The 18,443-nt window shown below is 44.9% G+C and overlaps 1 protein-coding gene across 1 annotated transcript; it reads right to left on the minus strand.

The window, feature by feature from the left end:
* Nucleotides 1–15,343: 15,343 nt before the first annotated feature.
* Nucleotides 15,344–16,969, minus strand: LOC140873080 (uncharacterized). The gene has a single exon (XM_073276066.1). It carries the CDS (start codon nucleotides 16,967–16,969, stop codon nucleotides 15,344–15,346), a length of 1,626 nt encoding a protein of 541 aa, XP_073132167.1.
* Nucleotides 16,970–18,443: the final 1,474 nt, after the last annotated feature.

The raw sequence follows: 18,443 nt of genomic DNA on the forward strand, positions 1-18,443 counted from the left end.
ACAGACAGAAGCTAAGTTAGGGGGCGCCGAAGGTGTTTCGGCATGACCCCTCCGATGCCTAAGTCAGTGCTCGAAAGTAAAAGAGCGTGACTATAAGGAAGAACAAGAGAATATGCGTGCGTGAGTGTGTGAGCAAGAAGTGAATATAAGAGATGAATGAATAAATCATGAACCATACCTGTATTTATAGGGGTTTGGAGGGGTAGGTTACCTTGTCAAGGTAGAACATGTATTAGAGCAGGACTCTACTCGGGTAAGAGCCCTGACCAAGTAGGATTCTAATATCAATATAAAGATAATATCAAATATTAGATTCATAAGATATTATCCTTATCTGTTGATGATCTTTATGTGCTCGAGAGTAGTGGAAGGTTCTAGATATTAGAACCTTCTTGGGCTCGGGTCGGGCTCCAACCATACCAGTTAGGGTTCAAGCCCATGTATTCATGATTACGATCTTATTCCCTACCAGGGCCATTTCAGACTAGGCTTCTCATAAAATAAGACTAAATGGGCCCCAAAGTATATTTCTAAAAATATGGATTATTGGGCTCGGGTCGGGTTAGACCCGTATATTTTTTAGGGACATCAATAGTACCTCCCCCTACAGGTCTAAAGAAGTATGAAATTTAGACCATATAGTCCTCTGACCGGACCCCGAACCCCATATACCCTGTGTGTAATGTAATATATCACAATGTGTCTTTTGTGAACGGTCCGGATCTCGATCCTTGTCGTGTGCTTTCTCTGGACGGCAGAGATCTCGCGACAGTACAATTTCCGAGAGATTCCCTGAGTGACACGGCTCACCCCGGACCGCTGATCAAGATTATCATCAGACGGTTAAGATCAATTCAATCCTCCTATAAATAGGGCGGTAAAAAAAATTTCATTTTTCACCTTTACAGCATGGGCGTTACTCTGTCAAAATTCCGTGAGGTACCCCGACCCGAGCCACTATTCCCGTTTCATTTCTGATCGGTCAACCATCGAGCTCCTCTTTTATACTTTTCGATCAATCAACTTCTTCTGTAAGTTTCTTTGTTTTAAATATTAAATTAAGATGTCTTCCCCGGACGAAAATACTGTCCGGGAAATAGTTGCTTTTATCGAATCTCCTCTCCCTCACGGGGCATCCGAGCAGTCTGCCTCTTCAGGGTCAGATGCCGACCCGAGTCCCGCCGAGACTCAGGATGCCAAGATGCGAAGGCTTCACGCCCTCAAGACTGATGAGGCCCGACTAAGATCAGAAGGCAAACATTGGTTCCAAATCCTAGCCTCCCACCTTAGTCCAGACATAGGCCCAACTATTAGGGACAGGTCAGGCATGCCTGATACTTATGACTTATTGCTCCTGCGTCGTAGGGACCGGGCTCATAGGCCTCCTGAAGGATACTTAAGCTTTAGCCTAGATCAAGTGAAAATGGGCCTGAGGTTCCCCATCCCGAACATCATTTTGGCCCTGTGTCAATATTTTTGTATATGTCCGAGCCAGCTTACTCCTAACTCTTTTGGCTCGATATTATCTTTAGGAGTTTTATTCTGTTTTTTCCGAGTCCCCTTAGACATAGGAAACTTCAACAAATTTCTTCAAATTAAGAAAACCGCCCCGGGCCGGTTTTATATTTCCCTCCGTTCTAAATACCAATTTCTAAAAGGGAAACCAAGCTCCCACAAAGGTTGGAATAATAGATATTTCTTTGTCTGACCCGAGCCCGAGCAGCCCTGGCTATGCCGTTCAAACTGGGCTATGAATTTTATTTCTCCTGATCCTCCTGCTCAGCCCAGCCACAATTTCACCAACTTCTTGGCCACCCTTTCTGTTAAAATCTTCAATATCGAGAGTTTGATCAAGGATGATCTCTTATACACATATGGCTTCTGTAGAAAAGGAATAGAAGTCCAGGGTGATTTAGGTAGGAATACTTAACCATTTAATCATTCGTTACTTTACTCTCCCGTGCACCCCTTATTTATTTATTCTCCTCCCCCTTTTTTTTTTTTTTTTTTAACATTGTTATATATATATGTATATATATAAATTTTTTCAGACGACCGGATAGCTCAAGCAGAGATGCCAGCCGACTTCCGAGCCGCGGCCAAGAGGTTGAAAAGAAAGAAACATGAGGCCTCTGCGGAATCCGTCACTGAATCTGACCCTCATATTCCCGAGCTGGAACTCAAGAAGACTTCTAAGAAAGTCCGAGGAGATGAAACCCTGAACAAGACTGAGCCCCTTTCTCGGGCTAACATCGCTACCTCCGGGAAGGGGAAAGAGAAAGCTTACATTGATTTTGGGTCCCTTCCCGAGCATATGGAACGAGGTGATCCTGACCACCCCTATAGCCCGGGAGTTTCCTTCTTTTCCCGACCGAACCAGTCCGGGAGCTTGAATATTATGCAGCACATGGTCTCTACAGAGGACCTAGAGATAGTTCGGGCGGTACCAGATAAAGAGGCTGAGGAGTCTCTGGCCTTGGCCCTCATTCAGGTAATTTTTGGGTTAATTATAAACTTGAAAAATTACTTTTATCATTTTTCCTATGAACGATACACTATATTTCTCTTTCTAGGTTGTCGTCTGGTCGGGGGAGATTACTGCCCGCGCCTATAAGGCCCGTGCTGAGCATTCTTTGAATCAAGATGCCTTGGTGAAGCGGATAGCTGCATTGACTGGACAGATTCGTGATATCAAAGCTGCTCATGACCAGGAAGTGTATGATATGAGGTCGGATATTGAGACAGCTCAAGACGGGTGGGATGAGGCCAAGAAGCGTATTACCGAGCTCGAGGCTGTTCTGGCTACCAAGGATAAGGAGTTCGAGGTCGGATGGTCAAAAAGGAAGGAGGATTTTATCAATTCCTCTGATTTTCCGACCTTTGTGCTGAGAAGAATGTGGCATTCTTTGAAGATGGCTTCAAGGGATGTTTGGCCCAGATCAGGGCTGAAGGATATTCTGAGGCTGAACATCCTTTTTCCTCCCTTGACTCAGCCAAAGCCTTAGATGACTTGCCTGACGAGGAGGGGAGATCCGAATGGGAGGAGGCTGACTAGGAGGAAAAAGAGCCCGAGCAAAAGGAGGATGCTGCTCCTTAGTGTTTTTTTTCTTTTAATGTTGAAAACAATGTTCCGAGCAAGTTCCATTTCTAGACCCTGCGCGGTCTTCTTTTTGGTTTTTAATTTATTCCGTATTATGAATGGATGACCCATGTTGGATGTATAAATTGTTCAGAGTTTTGCCGAATATAATTTTAATTCCCGAGCTGGAATGATAACAAAATTTTGCTGAGTATTGAATAAATTCCCGAGCTAGAATGATAACAAAATTTTGCTAAGTATTGAATAAATTCCCGAGCTGGAATTTTAACAAAATTTTGCCAAGTATTGAATAAATTCCCGAGCTGGAATTTTAACAAAATTTTGCTAAGTATTGAATAAATTCCCGAGCTGGAATTTTAACAAAATTTTGCTAAGTATAAAAGTAATGCCCGAGCTGGTAATCCTTTATGATACACTATTTAATGTAAATTTAAATCGGATCCCAAAGTTCGTGGTGATTGCCCAACTGATCGGGCTAAAATTTTTTATTTTGACCTCGAATGGGGTGGTGTGTGCCGAGCTTATAAGGCTTTAATCTTGATCACGAATGGCTTGGTGAGTGCCGAACTGGTCGAGCTTTAATTTTGACCACGAATGGCGTGGTGAGTGCCGAGCTGGTCGGGCTTGGATTTTGATTTGACCACGAATGGCGTGGTGTGTGGCGAGCTGGTCGGGCTTGGATTTTGATTTGACCACGAATGGCGTGGTGTGTGCCGAGTTGATCGGGCTTGGTTTCTGACCACAAATGGCGTGGTATGTGCCGAGTTTATCGGGCTTGGTTTCTGACCACGAATGGCGTGGTATGTGCCAAATTGATCGGGCTTGGTTTCTGACCACGAATGGCGTGGTATGTGCCGAATTGATCGGGCTTGGTTTCTGACCACGAATGGCGTGGTATGTGCCGAGTTGATCGGGCTTGGTTTCTGACCACGAATGGCGTGGTATGTGCCGAATTGATCGGGCTTGGTTTTTGACCACGAATGGTGTGGTATGTGCCGAGTTGATCGGGCTTGGTTTCTGACCACGAATGGCGTGGTATGTGCCGAATTGATCGGGCTTGGTTTCTAACCATGAATGGCGTGGTATGTGCCGAGTTGATCGGGCTTGGTTTCTGACCACGAATGGCGTGGTATGTGCCGAATTGATCGGGCTTGGTTTCTGACCACGAATGGCATGGTATGTCCCGAATTGATCGGGCTTGGTTTCTGACCACGAATGGCATGGTATGTGCCGAATTGATCGGGCTTGGTTTCTGACCACGAATGGCGTGGTATGTGCCGAGTTGATCGGGCTTGGTTTCTGACCACGAATGGCGTGGTATGTGCCGAATTGATCGGGCTTTAATTTTTTTTGACAAAACATGTCATTTTTTCATTGATAATTCACAAAACATATCTCAAAGATTTAAGAAATAACAGAAGAACTTAACTACTACTACTATCAAACTTAAAACAAAAAATAACAAAATAACTCACAACCCCATGCTCTTTATGAGGTCGGTTGTCCTAACTCTGGTTGGGATCTTAGGAGTAATATTTCTTCAAATGTTGAGCATTCCACGGCCTTTTTCCTTTCTTTCCTTGCGAATATTCCAAGTAATAAGCAGCCACTCCTGCTTTCCCTACCACCTTGAAGGGTCCTTCATATTTCGCATCTAGTTTTCCTCTCTCCCCATGGTGTTGAATTTTTCTCATAACCAAGTCCCCATCTTGAAAGGCCCAAGGGTAGACCCGTTTGTTATAGGCTCGGGTCATTCTTTTACGATAAGCTGTTAACCGAACTGCTGCTTTAGCTCGGTTTTCTTCCACCAAATCTAAATCCATGGCCCTCAGTTTATTGTTATCCGGGCCGTAGGCTATGACCCGGGCACTTTCTTGTCCAATCTCAGCAGGAAGGACTGCCTCCGTCCCGTACACCATATTATATGGTGTTTCATCCGTCCCGGACCTTGTTGTAGTTCGATAAGACCATAATACGGATGGAAGCTCATCCACCCATTTTCCTTTAGCTGAATCTAACCTGGTCTTGAGTGTTTGCACAATAGTTCTGTTAGTAACCTCCACTTGTCCATTCCCTTGGGGGTAAGCAACATATGTAAAAATTTGTTCAATTTTCATCTGTTTACACCAAGCTTGGACCTTAGAGCCACAAAATTGTCTTCCATTGTCTGATATGAGCCTGCGCGGTATTCCGAACCGACAAACAATATTCTTCCATAAGAAATTCAAGACTTCTTTTTCTGTGATTTTGGCTAATGGCTCGGCCTCGACCCACTTTGAAAAATAATCCACGGCCACCAATAAGAATTTTCTCTGACCCGTGCTGACTGGGAATGGCCCGACAATATCCATTCCCCATTGATCGAAAGGACAGGCGGCTACTACTGCCTTCATAAACTCCGCAGGCTCCACTGTAAATTGGCATGCCTCTGACAATTGTAGCATGAATTGACCAGGACGAAAGCATCCTTCTTCATAGTGGGCCAAAAGAAACCGGCCAAGAGGGCTTTCCAAGCTACGGCTATGCTACCCAAGTGATTCCCACAACAGCCTTCATGAATCTCTCGCAAAACATAATTATCTTCATCCGGGCCAAGACACTTGAGCAGAGGTTGAGAGAATGACCTTTTGAAAAGTATCTTGTCAACCATCACAAAACGCAAAGCTCTCCTTTTAATTTCCCGAGCCTTCTTGTTATCGTTCGGGAGCTCATCCTTAGTCAGATATTTGTAGATGCCATACCTCCAATCTCCTTCAGGTACGTCTGCTATCAGGTCGTCCAAACTTTCAAGTTGAGATACCAGCTCTTTCCCTTTTAGTCCGGGCTCGAGTGGCTCACCCACGGAACTTGCGAGACGAGCCAAGTGATCATCTTTCGTATTTTCAGTTCTCGGGATCAACTCCATAGTGAGCTCGGTAAACTCTTCCTTAGCTTTATCTAATGCTTGAGCATATTTTATCATCTTTTCATTCTTGGTTTCAAACTTCCCCTTGCTCTGTTGTATGGCCAATTGTGAGTCTGAATAAAGGGTAGCTCGGGATATACCAAGATTCCGAGCAGCCTTTAGTCCGAGCAGGAGGGCTTCATATTCTGCGTCATTATTAGATGCTCGGAAATCCAACCTTATCGAGATGTTGGTTTCCTTGCCCCAGGGTGATATTATCACAATCCCAACCCCGCTTTCTGTTTGACAAGATGATCCATCTACAAATATCTTCCAATGGTCCTCTTGCTTTAATTGAATAGTTTCTGCCAAGAAATCAGCTAGGGCTTGAGCTTTGATGGCAGTACGGGGCTCAAATTTTATGTCGTACTCACTTAACTCTGTAATCCAATTGATCAGTCTTCCCGATTCATCTGGGTTGGCTGCAATTTTTCCCAAGGCACTATTGGTAAGAACAGTGATCGGGTGGGATAAGAAGTAAGGTCTCAATTTTCTAGTTGTAATGACGAGGGCCAGAGCTAACTTTTCTTGAGTCATATAATGGAGTTCTTCTCCCTTCAGGGCATGACTGACAAAGTATACCGGCAGATGATTCACCCCCTCCTTCCGAACCAGGACCGAGCTAGCGGCCCGGGGTGTGACAGCCAGATACACGAAGAGATCTTCTCCCTGTACTGGTTTGTTCAACACCGGTAACTCTTTTAGATACTTTTTCAACTCTTGGAAAGATTTCTCACTCTGTTCATCCCATTCAAAATTTTTAGTTTTTCTGAGTGCTTTGAAGAACAGGAAACTCTTATCTGCTGATCTTGATATGAAGCGAGCCAATGCGGCAATCCTTCCAGACAGCCTTTGTACCTCCTGTATATTTTTGGGCGACTCCATAGAGATAATGGCTTGAACTTTTTCCGGGTTAGCTTCAATTCCTCTCCTAGTGACCATATATCCCAGAAATTTCCCAGTCTGAACCCCAAATGTGCACTTGCTCGGGTTTAACTTTAATCGATAATCACGTAGTGTCTGGAATGTCTGGGTCAGGTCGGCAATGAATTGATGAGTTGTTCGGGTTTTGACCAAAATATCGTCCACATATACTTCGATGTTTTTGCCTATTTGTTGCTTGAAAACTTTGTCCATGAGTCTTTGATAAGTGGCCCCAGCATTCTTGAGCCCAAAAGGCATAACCACGTAGCAATAAGTTCCTGTAGAGGTGACAAAACTCACCTTATCTTGATCTTGCTTAGCCAGGGGAATTTGATGATACCCCTGATAAGCGTCCAGAAAACACAATAACTCATGCCCAGATGTGGAATCCACCAACTGGTCTATTCGGGGCAAGGGATAGCAATCTTTCGGACAGGCCTTGTTTAGATCACGGAAGTCTACACACATACGCCATTTACCCGAGGACTTGGGTACCAAGACCACATTTGACAACCAAGTCGGGAAATATACCTCCTGAATGTGTCCGGCCTTCAAGAGTTCCTCAACTTGCCCCTGAATCACAACATCTTTTTCGGGCCCAAAATGTCGTTTTTTCTGAATAATAGGGCGGTAGTCTCGTATAACATTCAACCTGTGTAGTAGCCCGTACCCTAATTGAGTAATCAAAGGATTAATGCTAATTAAATAAATTGGGTATCGGACGGATCGGAAGCTCCGAAGGCACGATCGGAAGCTCCGAACAGGATCGGAAGCTCTGATGAGCGATCGGAGGCACCGATGATATTACGTCAGGCATGATGTGTGGCTAGATTGGAAGCTCCGATCACCCCTATCCAGAGTCAACAAGTGATATTTTGAAACGTGGCAGATCAGGATCTTCGGAAGCTCCGATGGCAGGATCGGACGTTCCGATCAAGGATCGGAAGTTTCGATCGTTGTCTATAAATAGAGGGCCGAGGCTTCATTTCCAATTGCCAATTCCGAGTGTTTCCCTCTCCTTTCTAGTCTATTCGAGTTGTTCTAGCCTTCCTAGGCTTGACCCGGTGGTCGGCGAGGCGTTCGGTAGCGGAGTTGTGCCCAAGTTCTGGAGGCATCGACATCAAAGGGCTAACGACGGACGAAGGTATAGCTTTTGCTTCCTATAAATATTTAGGAGTATGCAATAGCTTAGTTAAGGCTTTTAGAGCACTTTAATGATAGTAGTATCATTTGACAGTGTAGAGCAGACTATAGGCGTGGACCTAGAGTTGGTAGAGCTTGCACTGTTTTGAGGTACGAAAGTACTGTTCGAGATATCCTGACTGAGTATGCATGTACTATGTGACTGCATGATTTATATTCCATGATATTATGCTGCATTCATTTGCATCTTGCTGTATCTCTTTCGAGATGTCTGTTAGTAGGGTTGTACCCTATCCTATTAGTGGATGGACTTCCATCGATTTGGGTCCGGCGTATCCACGGTTATCTCGGTATGGGAGCCACCTCCTGAAGCGACGGCATAGCGTGCTACATACCAGAACCCGGTCTGTCTCTGTTATCTGATCCTTGACCTTGAGTCTATAGGGAGTTCACTTTGCATGCATGTATACTCATACTCTCGTACTGAGCATTTTATGCTCACGTCTCGTACTCTGTGTTTCTGGACACCCTATTCCATGGGGCAGGTTTGCGATTGGACGAGGAGGGTGGATCCAGGAGGGGCTAGTCAGTGGTTGGCCAGCTGGAGCTTCGTCTAGGTTTTATTACTGTTGTTTGGGTTTATACAGCTATTCGATTTGGTTGTATATTATTGGGATAAATTACAGATTCCTTTACTTGGGATTGTATAATGTTTATGGTTTCCGCAGTCTTATTCTGATATCTGTTTAATTAAGTTAATTGCATGCCTAAGTTTTGTTTAGTAGGTGATCCGGGTAAGGGTCACTACATTTATGGTATCAGAGCATGCAAAAGAATTCTTGGGATTTAGTCTCATCATGAGGTATTTTGGTAGATGGTAAATCGTGACGACCGGAGTTCTCATGGCAGTATTGGTGGGCGTTGGGGTGATGCCGACCGAGAGCCTCGTCGAGAACGGCATCATCGTCATCATGACGATGAGCGTTTTACTGTGTGTCGATTCTTAGCTATGGGTCCTAAGCCCTTAGTTGGAGGTGAGTCTCCGGAGGATGCGGAGAACTGGTTAGACCGCATGGAGACGAATTTTCAGACTTTCCACTGCACCGAGGAGCAGAAGATGGAGACCCTGGCTATCTTCTGGATGGGCGAGCCCGTAGGTGGTGGAGGTTTACTTCTGCACCCTTTATTGCGGTGAGAGGAGTGGCCACCTGGGCCGAGTTCCGCACAGCTTTCCAAAAGCGGTATTTTCCTCCTGCACTCCGTCAGTCGAAGGCAGGCGAGCTACTGAGTCTGCGACAGGGAGCCATGTCTATTGATGAGTATCATCAGAGGTTCTTTGATCTGCTATCCTATTGCCCCGAAATTGCTGATAGCTCAGAGATGAAGTATAATCTGTTCCTTCAGGGCCTTAACCCTTTGATCCATGACCGTGTGGCGGTTGGCGACGACATGTCCTATGAGGGTTTGGTGAGCCGTTGTCACCAGGCAGAGGACAGCATTCGGCGGAACATGTCTTTCCCTCAGTCGAGGCCTGCTAGTTTTTTGGGTCCCCGTGCCCAATCTTTCAAGAAGTCTGGATCTTCTTCTTCCTCTGGTTCTGGAGGTGTTGTCCGTTATGGTAAGAAGGACAAGTGTGATCACTGTGGGAAGAACCATCCATCCGAAAAGTGCCGTAGAGCTTCTGGAGCTTGTTTCCGTTGTGAAGAGACTGGTCATATCCGGAGAGATTGTCCACTATCTGGGGGAGGCGATTCTGGATCTGGTTCAGGATCTGGTTCTCAGGCCACCGTACAGCAGAGGTCGCAGGGACAGTCTGCTGGGAGTTCTCATTTGAGGCCACGAGCTTCTGGCCAGGTGTTTGCCCTGAGACATGATCAGGCAGTGGAGGAGAATGAGAAAGTCATCGCAGGTACATTTTTGCTTTATGGTATACCTGCTCTTGTACTTATTAACACTGGTGCATCTCATTCCTTCATTTCTGCACGTTTTGTTAAGAGGCATAAGTTACCATGCATTGCACTAGACGTAGTGATGTCTGTTTCTACTCCGACGGGTCAATCTGCTTTGGCTAAGCGTCTAGTGATGGGTTGCCCTTTAGAGTTTGAGGGTAACATTTTGATTGCGAATCTCATGGTCCTGGCGATGGACGACTTTGATTGCATTCTGGGAATAGATATATTGACTACCTATCGAGCTTCAGTGGACTGCTATCAGAGATTAGTACGCTTTCATCCGGAGGGGAGTGAGAGTTGGTTTTTCTATGGTGAGGGAGCGCGACCTCCGATGCCTTTGGTATCAGCTTTGAGAGCCTGTCGAGCTCTAGAGTCTGGCGGGGAAGGCTACCTTATCTATGCAGTTGATTTGTCCGCTGAGAGCATTGGGATAGAGAGAATTCCTGTTGTGGATGAATTTCCAGATGTATTTTCTGATGAGATTCCGGGTTTTCCTCCTGCTAGGGAAGTCGAGTTTGGCATAGAGTTGATGCCGGGTACTTCGCCTATTTCTAGAGCACCGTATCGTCTGGCTCCGTCAGAGATGCGTGAGTTGAAGAATCAGCTACAGGATCTTTTGGACAAGGGGTACATTCGTCCTAGTGTTATCTCCTTGGGGAGCTCCTGTTCTCTTCGTGAAGAAGAAGGATGGGTCGATGCTGTTGTGCATTGACTATCGGCAGCTGAATCGAGTCACTGTGAAGAACAAGTATCCGTTGCCTCGTATTGATGACTTGTTTGATCAGCTGCAGGGCACGTCAGTTTACTCCAAGATTGACTTGAGATCTGGGTATCATCAGTTGAGAGTTCGTGATCAGGACGTAGCCAAGACTGCATTCCGTACTCGCTATGGGCATTACGAGTTCCTAGTGATGCCATTTGGTTTGACTAATGCGCCGGCTATATTTATGGATCTGATGAACCGTGTCTTCAGGAAATATTTGGACAAGTTTGTCATGGTCTTCATCGACGACATCTTGGTGTATTCGCGTAATATGAAAGAGCATGTTTCTCACTTGAGGTTGGTACTACAGACTCTTCGAGATGAGCAGTTGTACGCTAAGATGAGTAAGTGTGAGTTCTGGATGGATAGAGTGGTCTTTCTTGGCCATATCATATCCAGGGAGGGGATTTCCGTTGATCCAAGCAAGATTGAAGCGGTACTTAATTGGTCGCGTCCGACGACAGTTGCTGAGATCCGTAGTTTTCTGGGTCTAGCAGGGTATTATCGTCGCTTCATTCTGAACTTCTCTTAGTTAGCTCGACCATTGACACAGCTTACCCGCAAGGGTGTGTATTTCGAGTGGTCCTCCGAGTGTGAGGAGAATTTCTATGAGCTTCGACGGCGGTTGACTTCTGCACCGGTGTTGGCATTACCGTCAGGATCTGGAGGGTATGTGGTATACATTGATGCTTCTCTTCAGGGGTTAGGTTGTGTTCTGACTCAGAATGGGCATGTGATCGCATATTCTTCTAGACAGCTGAAGCTTCACGAGGACAACTATCCAGTCCACGATTTGGAGTTAGCAGCCATTGTGTTCGCTTTGAAGATTTGGCGTCATTATCTGTATGGCGAGAAATTTGAGATCTTCACCGACCATAAGAGTCTCAAATATTTGTTCACTCAGGAGGAGTTGAACATGAGGCAGAGACGTTGGATGGACTTGCTTAAGGACTATGATTGCGAGATTAAGTACCATCCGGGAGCTGCTAATCTCACCGCTGACGCCTTGAGTCGCAAGGTGCGACTATCCGCACTTCAGACTTGTTCGATGTCTAGTGCGATCAGTGATTGTTGTACTTCAGGTTATACCTTCAAGAATAAGAAAGATATGCAGAGTATCTAGATGTTTGCGATATTATCTGAGCCAGCCTTGTATTCGCGGATCCGAGATGCTCAGATGACTGATTCGAAGACCCAGCGTTTAGCTCGTCTAGCTAACGAGGGTAGCTCGTCTGGATTTCATTATCAGTCAGATGGTTTTCTGTGTTTGTCTGGTAGGCTTGTGATTCCGCAGGATGAAGAGTTGCGAAAGGAGATTTTGTCTCAGGCACATCGCACTAATTTGAGTATTCATCCTGGGAGCAACAAGATGTAAAAGGATCTACGTTCTCGTTTCTGGTGGAAGGGAATGAAACGCATTGTTTATCAGTTTGTTTCGAGATGTTTGGTGTATCAACAGGTCAAGACGAGCACCGACGACCTGGAGGATTGCTTCACAGTCTGCCTATTCCTGAATGGAAATGGGAGTTTATCACAATGGACTTTGTGACCCATTTGCCAGTATCCCCGAGGAACTGTGATGCTATCTGGGTTGTGGTGGACCGACTCACCAAGTCAGCGCATTTTATTGCCTATAGCCGAGAGTACTCTGTGGATCGCATGGCACGGATGTACATTCAGGAGATCGTTCGACTTCATGGAGTGTCTGGGAGCATTTTCAGCGAACGGGACCCCAGGTTCACTTCTAAATTTTGGGGGAGTGTTCAATGTGCGATGGGTACTACTCTCAGTTTCAGTACTGCCTATCATCCGGAGACTGATGGTCAGTCAGAGCGCACTATCCGTACTTTGGAGGATATGCTTAGAGCGTGCGTCATGGATTTTGGTTCAGCCTGGCAGGATCATTTGCCATTGATCGAGTTCGCGTACAACAACAACTACCATAATAGTATTGGGATGGCACCTTTTGAGGCGTTGTACGGGTGACGTTGTCGTACTCCACTCTTCTGGGAAGAAGTGGGGGAGAGACAGGCTGAGGGACCGGAGTTTATCCAGCAGGCGATAGACATTGTTGATCAAATAAAGAAACGGATTAAGACTGCACAGGATCGTCAGGCCAGCTATGCTAATATCAAGCGTAGGCCTTTGCAGTTCGACGTCGGGGAGAAAGTGTTTCTGAGAGTGCCACCTTTCCGCAAGATTCTCAAATTTGGCCTTAAGGGCAAGTTGTCTCCCAGGTTTATCGGTCCGTTTGAGATCTTGGAGAGCATTGGCGATTTGGCTTATCGACTAGCTTTGCCACCGCATCTATCCAGTATTCACGACGTGTTCCACGTATCTCTGTTGCGACGGTATGTGGCGGATGAATCTCATATTCTGCAGCGGTCTGAGGTTCAGGTGAACAAGTATTTGACCTATGTTGAGAAACCTATTCGTATCCTGGATTATAAGGATAAGGTTTTACGAAACAAAGTCATTCCTTTGGTTTTAGTTTAGTGGCAGCGCCGAGGTACTGAAGAAGCTACTTGGGAGCTTGAGGACAGGATGCGTGAAGACCATCATGAGTTGTTTTGATTTTATTCTTTAGTTGTATTCAGTTGCAAACTCTGTAAACGTTGGATTTGAATAAAGAATGTTTCTGATTTCTGTATTGCATTCGGTACTTAAGATCTGATTTCAAGGACGAAATATCTTAAGTGGGGGAGAATGTAGTAGCCCGTACCCTAATTGAGTAATCAAAGGATTAATGCTAATTAAATAAATTGGGTATCGGACGGATCGGAAGCTCCGAAGGCACGATCGGAAGCTCCGAACAGGATCGGAAGCTCCGATGAGCAATCGGAGGCACCGATGATATTACGTCAGGCATGACGTGTGGCTAGATCGGAAGCTCCGATCACCCCTATCCAGAGTCAACAAGTGATATTTTGACACGTGGCAGATCAGGATCTTCGGAAGCTCTGATGGCAGGATCGGACGTTCCGATCGAGGTTCGGATGTTCCGATCAAGGATCGGAAGTTCCGATCGTTTTCTATAAATAGAGGGCCAAGGCTTCATTTCCAATTGCCAATTCCGAGTGTTTCCCTCTCCTTTCTAGTCTATTCTAGTTGTTCTAGCCTTCCTAGGCTTGACCCGGCGGTCGGCGAGGCGTTCGGTAGTCGTAGCGGAGTTGTGCCCAAGTTCTTGAGGCATCGACATCAAAGGGCTAACGATGGACGAAGGTATAGCTTTTGCTTCCTATAAATATTTAGGAGTATGCAATAGCTTAGTTAAGGCTTTTAGAGCACTTTAATGATAGTAGTATCATTTGACAGTGTAGAGCAGACTATAGGCGTGGACCTAGAGTTGGTAGAGCTTGCACTGTTTTGAGGTACGAAAGTACTGTTCGAGATATCCTGACTGAGTATGCATGTACTATGTGACTGCATGATTTATATTCCATGATATTATGCTGCATTCATTTGCATCTTACTGTATCTCTTTCGAGATGTCTGTTAGTAGGGTTGTACCCTATCCTGTTAGTGGATGGGCTTCCATCGATTTGGGTCCGACGTATCCACGGTTATCTCGGTATAGGAGCCACCTCCTGAAGCGACGACACAACGTGCTACATACCAGGGCCCGGTCTGTCTTTGTTATCTGATCCTTGACCTCGAGTCTATAGGGAGTTCACTTTGCATGCATGTATACTCATACTCTCGTACTGAGCGTTTTATGCTCACGTCTCGTACTCTGTGTTTCTGGACACCCTATTCCATGGGGCAGGTTTGCGATTGGACGAGGAGGGTGGATCCAGGAGGGGCTAGTCAGTGGTTGGCCAGCTGGAGCTTCGTCTAGGTTTTATTACTGTTGTTTGGGTTTATACAGCTATTCGATTTGGTTGTGTATTATTGGGATAAATTACAGATTCCTTTACTTGGTATTGTATAATGTTTATGGTTTTCGCAGTCTTATTCTGATATCTGTTTAATTAAGTTAATTGCATGCCTAAGTTTTATTTAGTAGGTGATCCGGGTAAGGGTCACTACAACCTGTGCTCCATTACTTCTCTCCGTACTCCCAAGAGATCGGATACGGACCAAGCGAAGGCGTCTTTGTTCTCCATCAAACACTGTATTAGCTGTTTTTTAAGAATAGGTTCTAGCGTCTGAGCAACCTTGACCGAACCAGTTGGGGGGCAGATTATGATCTCTTCACACTCTTCCTCAGCCATAACATGGGCGTTTTCTTCCAATAAGTTTACTTGTTCCCGATCTCTCGGCTCGGGTCGGTCATCATGGTTGATTTTGACTGCCTTTTGTTCTATCTGTACCTCTTCCACATAGCACTTTCGAGAAATCTTTTGATCTCCCTGGACCTCTCCCACTTCATTACCCACAGGAAATTTTATTTTTTGATATAGTGCGGAAGCCACGGCCATGAACATAGTCATGGCTGGTCTTCCCAAGATAACGTTGTATGCTGATGGTGCATCCACGATAATAAAGCTGACAATCCGAGTTTTACTTGTACGATCCTAGCCCAAAGTGAGCGGCAAATTGATCAATCTAGTAGGTCGGATGGCATGACCCGTGAACCCGAACAACGACGTCACCACCGGCTCTACCTTATATTCCCCCAAATCCATCTGGTTTATGGTTTCTTGGAACAGTACATTGACCGAGCTTCCCGAATCCACAAAAATTTGGGCTACGTCATAATTAGCGACCAGAGCTCGAATAACCAATGCATCATTATGAGTAGTATCCGACAAACCTTTCAAATCACCCGGGCCAAAGGAAATGGTCGGGCCTGTTCTAACCACCTGGTCAGCTATCTCCATGTTGCTCAGTTTCCGACTACTTGTCTTCCTTGCCCTATTGGAATCTCCATCAGTCGGTCCCCCAGATATCATGTTGATAGCACCTTTTGTGGGAGGGAGTGGTCCTTGGTTATTCCCGGGCTGATTCTGGTTCGGGCGTTGGAAATTTCCCTGGGGTGGACCAGGTCGGGGTCTTGGTGCGTAATGATCAGGACCTTCGAGACTCCTTTTATTCGAGGGATATCCTTCTTTTTGTCGTGCCAACCTATCCCTCATCCCTGGCTCCTGTTGTATTATTCTTTCAATTTCCTGCTCCAGTTGACGACAATCATTAGTATTGTGCCCATACTCATTGTGAAAGTCACAATACTTGTCAGACTTTGGTCTACGGGGCCCCTGCTCGCTCCATGGAGGTCTTTGTAGAAGTCTTTTTTCTTCACATATTCGCATAGCCTGAGTTTTACCCATCCTTAGAGGAGTGAAAGAAGTGAATTGCCCAAGCAGCTCGGGTCGGGGAGATGGTCCCATCCTCCGAGGTGTGTTAGGGGCCCGGGCGTTCTTCGGACTTGGTGGCTTGTCCATCCCATTATTCATACGGGAAAATTGTACCTCCTCTAGATTCACATATTTTTTGGCCCGAGCAAGCACTTCATCGTAAGTAGATGGCGGTTTTTTGATCAGGGATTTAAGAAAATCCCCTGTAGAAAGTCCTTGGGTAAAGGCACTGATAAGCAGGTCAGTGGTGGCAGTAGGTACTTCCAGGGCCAAGGCACTAAATCGACGAACATATACTCGCAAATCTTCTTGACATTGCTGTTTGATAGCAAAAAGACTAAGAGTAGTCGTAGGGTGTTTTTTGCTACTAGCAAAGTGGTGTAGGAAGGCCTTGCTGAAATCCTTGAACTCCTTGATATCTCCTTGGCGTAATAAGTTGAACCATTGTTGAGCCGGTCCTATCAAAGTATTGAGAAAGACCCGACACTTGATCGGGTCAGAATATCTGTGCAACAACGCCGCATTCTCAAAACGGGACAGATGCTCATCCGGGTCCCCTTTCCCATCATATTCCCCAATATGCGGAAATTTAAAGTTTTTGGGGAGTTCGGACTCCAATATTTCAGGAGAGAAGGGAATATTCCGCACTGGCGTGGCTAGGTATCCGGATTTTTTCTTCTTCAAGAGCTCCATCTCCTCCTTCAGTTTCCTGATTTCCTCTAACTGCGCGTTCTGACCTGGTGGTGGGGGAGGGGGATTGGTTTCCGCCCTTGCAGCCATAGCTCTTTCGACAGCAGCGGTGATAAGTTGATTTATTTCTTCGTTGACTCCATTTGCATCAGCCATCTCAACTCTTTTTCTTCAATTTCCCACAGACGGCGCCAATTGATGATGTCGATTTTTTTCTCCGGGTTCGGTCTGGTAGAGCGAATCTCCAAATCTTCAATAAACCGGATCGGGTCGGGCACGACGGAGCTCTGCACAGACAGAAGCTAAGTTAGGGGGCGCCGAAGGTGTTTCGGCGTGACCCCTCCGATGCCTAAGTCAGTGCTCGAAAGTAAAAGAGCGTGACTATAAGGAAGAACAAGAGAATATGCGTGCGTGAGTGTGTGAGCAAGAAGTGAATATAAGAGATGAATGAATAAATCATGAAACATACCTGTATTTATAGGGGTTTGGAGGGGTAGGTTACCTTGTCAAGATAGAACATGTGTTAGAGCAGGACTCTACTCGGGTAAGAGCCTTGACCAAGTAGGATTCTAATATCAATACAAAGATAATATCAAATATTGGATTCATAAGATATTATCCTTATCTGTTGATGATCTTTATGTGCTCGAGAGTAGTGTAAGGTTCTAGATATTGGACCCTTCTTGGGCTCGGGTCGGGCTCCAACCATACCAGTTAGGGTTCAAGCCCATGTATTCATGATTACGATCTTATTCCCTACCAGGGCCATTTCAGACTAGGCTTCTCATAAAATAAGACTACATGGGCCCCAAAGTATATTTCTAAAAATATGGATTATTGGGCTCGGGTCGGGTTAGACCCGTATATTTTTTAGGGACATCAAATTCCATTTTGTCACAACAAAGTTTATTGTTTTGTTTGTAGGATTTAGAAATTCTTTTATTTAGTGTTACTTCATGACATTTCTTTGTTATTATGTCTTTGATGAATTTAATAGCTCCTCCTAAAGTTTTAGCATAAGGACTAGTTAAGAATTCATCTTTACTGTGTATAGGTATCTTATTAAAGATACTTAGTTTATAATGTTCCTTTTTATCAGCATCTATTAATTGATAATAGTTTGTTTCATAATCACAAATAAATTCTTCTAAGTAACATAAATTGCATAATTTAATATTATCTAATATAAAGATTGCTCTATTTTGTTCTATATTCTTAGCTACCAAATTAGCATCATTATTAGAAACTCCTAAAAATTATTGGTACAAGGCATCAACAAATAGTTCGAAATATCGATGTCCTGTCATTCCTTGTGGTAGATTAGTAATTACTAGGTTTTCAGCCCAAGTTCTTACTGCTCCTACCAGTGTCATTTTTATCATCCCATGAGTTAAAACTTGAATATTCTCACTTTTGTCTAATAATGGTGTTAATTGAATTTGTACTGATAGTTCATTTGCCCAATGATCTATCTTTGATTTTCTTTCTTTGGCTGTTGAACATCCTAAATCTAAGATATTTTGTTTCACAAATCCTGATGTTTTTGATTCTCTAAGAATATTTCTAACATCTTTATAAGATCCAGAGTATTGGTCTCTGTTATATTTAAATTCTTCATCATCTCTTCCAC

The sequence above is a fragment of the Henckelia pumila genome, chromosome 1, assembly GCF_033568475.1.
Source record: "Henckelia pumila isolate YLH828 chromosome 1, ASM3356847v2, whole genome shotgun sequence".
Lineage (NCBI taxonomy): Eukaryota > Viridiplantae > Streptophyta > Magnoliopsida > Lamiales > Gesneriaceae > Henckelia > Henckelia pumila.

What these genes read in the sequence shown, in the direction of transcription:
- LOC140873080 (XM_073276066.1), bottom strand. Translation starts at nt 16,969, where the DNA reads ATGGCTGATGCAAATGGAGTCAACGAAGAAATAAATCAACTTATCACC.